This window comes from Tupaia chinensis, unplaced genomic scaffold (assembly GCF_000334495.1).
Source record: "Tupaia chinensis unplaced genomic scaffold, TupChi_1.0 Scaffold000287_1, whole genome shotgun sequence".
Classification (NCBI taxonomy): Eukaryota; Metazoa; Chordata; class Mammalia; order Scandentia; family Tupaiidae; genus Tupaia; species Tupaia belangeri.
In genome coordinates, this window is record NW_006159771.1 from 770,700 (window position 1) to 774,536 (window position 3,837).

The 3,837-nt window shown below is 59.9% G+C and overlaps 1 protein-coding gene across 1 annotated transcript in view; it reads right to left on the reverse strand.

The window, feature by feature from the left end:
- Nucleotides 1-3,837, reverse strand: part of CDC45 (cell division cycle 45) — a 36,434-nt gene that overhangs the window by 526 nt on the left and 32,071 nt on the right. The window contains exons 15-18 of the mRNA XM_014588561.2: nucleotides 2,938-3,038; nucleotides 2,286-2,404; nucleotides 2,033-2,109; nucleotides 1,225-1,291 (exon numbers count right to left, since the gene is read on the reverse strand). Coding sequence (XP_014444047.1) covers nucleotides 1,227-1,291; nucleotides 2,033-2,109; nucleotides 2,286-2,404; nucleotides 2,938-3,038 — 362 coding nt within the window. The 3' untranslated portion in view covers nucleotides 1,225-1,226. The remainder of the gene's footprint in view (nucleotides 1-1,224; nucleotides 1,292-2,032; nucleotides 2,110-2,285; nucleotides 2,405-2,937; nucleotides 3,039-3,837) is intronic.

The following is a 3,837-nucleotide window of genomic DNA, read 5'->3' on the forward strand; positions in this document are numbered from 1 at the left end:
GTACCCTGCCCAGGGGACGCTCGTGTCTCAGAGTCTGCCCGGCCCATTTTCAGAGGAAACAGGTTCAGCCTAACAAGGGACTTGACCCAAAGTCACTGCCAATGACCCACGGGCCTTGCTAAAATCCAGGGCCCCTTTCCAGCTGAGGGCCCTGTGTACACCAGGCCACCCTGGGGGGACTGGGCATCCTTTGCCCCCTGTGGCAAGCTCGGCTGACCCCACCCTGGCTCTGACAGAACAGCACCGCCCCCCACAACTTCCAGCCCACCAGAATGGGGAGCAGGGAGGATCCAGGCCTTGGCGGTAGCCTGCAGCCTGGGCTCAGGAAATGCAGGCAAGGGTACCTATCCACTGAGGGGGGTGGTCCTGGGCTAACACGAGGTCACACAGACACAGGGCCGGTCCCCGCCCCCGTGGGGGGTCTCAGGGAGGAGGTCTGGCTGGGGAGGTGTCTTGGGTCACTGTGGCCTGTCAGTGACTCTCCTGGACACATCTCAGGGTGCTGGCGAGGACTACATGGAGCCGATGTATGATTTTTTTAGGTTGATGCCAGAGGGGGTGTGTGATCGCCAAAGAGACAGAGGGAAAATGAGAAATCAGCCCCCAGGGCTGGCTGTGCTGCAATCCCTTCTCCTCCATTCTCCTCTTGGCATTTTGGGCACGCACGCACACCCACACACCCCCAGAGTGTTTTTCAGGCTGCCAGGCCCAAGACTCGAACCGCGTAGTCAGCCACGGCTTAACCACCATGCCACTTAGCTGACTTTTATTTTTTTTTTTTTTTTTTATTCACAGCTGAGCAGCTGCCAATAGCTTCGCTTTCTCAAGGGTCGAGCTCCAGCCTGGGAAGCCTGGATGGGGTCCCTGTCGGGAAGCCTGCGGGAGCAGGAGGCTCCAGGCTACCTCTGAGGGCGGTGCCAGGCGGTCTGTGTGTCACACGAGCCACACGCGGTGCCCAGCCCGTGGTGTGGTCAGCAGAGGGTGAACGCCAGCTCTCTCTGACGGGATCACAGGGGCTTAATGAAATTAGCTCCCTCAGAAATGCCCCATTGTGGCCCCGTGGGAGCCGAGGGGCATTCGGGGAAAACTACTTGGCCCCACACCCCCTGAGAACCCAAGTCCCAGCCTCTGCTCGGGCAGGATGAGCAGGGAATCAGGCCTGGGCTCCGAAGAGGCGGCCTGCCCCGGCCACTGCAAGGATGCCCAGCCTGCTCCGTAACTCACCCTCAGGACAGGAGGGAAACGAGTGCGTCCAGAAATTTGCTGCGGTCCTCGGCCTTCAGCTCAATTACTGCAGTAATGAAAGGAAAACACCCGTGAGACGGGAGGCGTGGGACAGCAGTGGGAGCAAGCGAGGCGGGAGTGCCGACTCCCTCTTCCTGAGCCTGGAGCACCCTCCGTCGCATTCCAAACAGCCTGGGCAGTTCTGTGGCCTGGAATGTCCCAGACAAAGAGGTCACAGCTCCCCGTCCCACTATTTAGTCACTAGAACTACCAGCTGTCCTGGTGGAGGCCGGAGCTGTGGCCTCCAGGGAGGACCCTCTGGGCAGTGGAGGACTCTACGCTGGTGTCTGGGGAAGCTCCTGCCAGGTGGGCCTCCACCCTGGGCTTGTGGACACATGGGTGGGTGGTGTCAGGTGCCTGAGCTGTCCGGCAGGCTGAACCCCTTCACAGCACAGACCTGGCTGAGGGTTGGCATGGGGGCATCACCCTTGGATGGTCACAGGCCTCACCCCTGCACCAAGTCCTCTAGCTCCCCAGAAAAACTCTCCCTCTCCTCAGGGCCTGCCCCACAGGAGATGTCAGGTTGTGGGTTCCTGATCTGTTGCACCCCAGAAGGTCCTGAGTCACCAGGAGGAGCTGGGCCTGGGGCAGGTGGGTTCCTGACCTCTTGCACCCCAGAAGGTCCTGAGTCACCAGGAGGAGCTGGGCCTGGGGCAGGTGTCAGGAGACAAGAGGGCGGCTGGCCAGACGTCTCCAGCCACAGCAGCGTGCCCACTCCGGCGTCAGCCTGCCCTGACCTGACTCTTACCCGAGAGGTCGAAATGGTTGTGCAGCGTGCGCGAGTTGGTCCTCTCGGCCGCCTTCTCGAACGCCCGCCCAAAGAAGCTGCAGACACAAGACAGAAAGACAGACAGACGTGTGGGGAGCCAGCCACCTGCAGCGGGCCACGCCTGCCCCGCTCCCGTCGGACACCGGAGGGCACACGGCACGGGACTCGGCAGGCAGACAGGCCATGCCCTGAGGCCCCTGCCGCTCACCCCAGGGCAATGGAAGCCGCTCACTTCTTCCTGTCTGAGGTGTCGGTCTCCGGGGGGATGCCCACCACGGTCACGGTGCCCTGCTCCACGTTGAGGGGGGCGGCCATCACCAGGGGCAGCAGCTTGCAGCGTCGGTTCTTCGTCTGGAAATAAAGGACACTCAGTCACGGCACCCCAGGGCCCAGCACGCCACGCAGGGTCCCGGAGCCATCAGGATCCCTCTGCTCTTCAAAAGCTGCCCGGACGCTGTCACTAGAGGAGACACTCAAGTCCCCACGTGAGCACCCAGCCTCCTGCTGTGCCACCTGCCCAGCCACCCTGCACCCCACTGCTCCTCATGGGCGTTCTGCGCTGCTGTCTGCTCAGGTCTTGCCATAGCTGTCACCTCCTCCAGGAGGCCCTCACAACCGCGCCGCTCCACCCTCTCCCTGGAGCACCCCACCTGAAAACGCATGCACTCATCCCTCGCCTGCCCGCACACAGTCTCTCAGGACGGAGAGAGCGTCTCCTTTACAGCTGAGCCCATGGGACTACACCTCACGACCAAGGAAACCCACTGTCCAGGGCGGAGGAGGGCCCCGGGAAGCCATCTCCATGACAACAGGTCTGACAGGTGGTGGCTGCTACATAAATGTCCAGTAAATGAACAGGGCCTGTGGAGTGGGTATGTATGCACCCACTTCACAGATGAGAAAATCGAGGCCCGGGGCAGGCGGCCTATCACATCACACCACTGGTAGATGACGTCAAGGCTCTGATTCCACCCCTCGTTCTCTTCTTTTAGCCAGAAGTGTGAGCGTTCACGAGAAAAGAGCGAGAGAAAGCATCCCCCTAGGGAACGGTCACGCTGCCATCCCTTCTCCACCTCTCCCCACTTTTGGGGATTTGGGGCACACATGCACACACACCTGGCATGCTTTTCAAGCCACTGGGTCCAGGATTCAAACCACCTAGTCAACCATGTGGGATCCAGCTCCTTTAACCACCGGACCATGAGGCTGGCCCTGATTCATTTTGTGTTATGTTTTTTGTTGTAAGGCATGCGTGCTCGCCAGAGAGAGCAGGAGAGACAGAGAGAGAGGGAAAGGGAGAAATCACTCCCCACGACCCCAGGGGAATGGCCATAGCACAATCTCTTCTCCAGTCCCCTCTCAGGATTTTGGGTATGCGTGCGCACGCGCACACACACACACGCACACATACACACACGGCATGATTTTCAAACCAATGGGTCCAGGACTTGAACTGTGGTTAAGACGTGTGGGACCCAGTGTCTTAACCACCACGCCACCTGCTGGCCCTCTGATTGTCTTCATAGAATATTCATAGACTCATTTTACTGATTGGCTTAGCAGCATGAGAATATTTCATCTTCTGGGACCAGCAGTTAGTGTAAAGGCTATGTCGCTGGACTCTCACGTAGTCGACCGTGGTTCGAGTCCTGGACCCGGAGGCTTAAACTCACACCGGGCGTGTGTGCGTGCGTGCCCAAGATCCCGAGAGGAGAATGGAGGAGAAGGGATTGTGGTGTGGCCATCCCCCCTCGGGGGAGATTTCTCGCTTTCTGTCTTTCTGG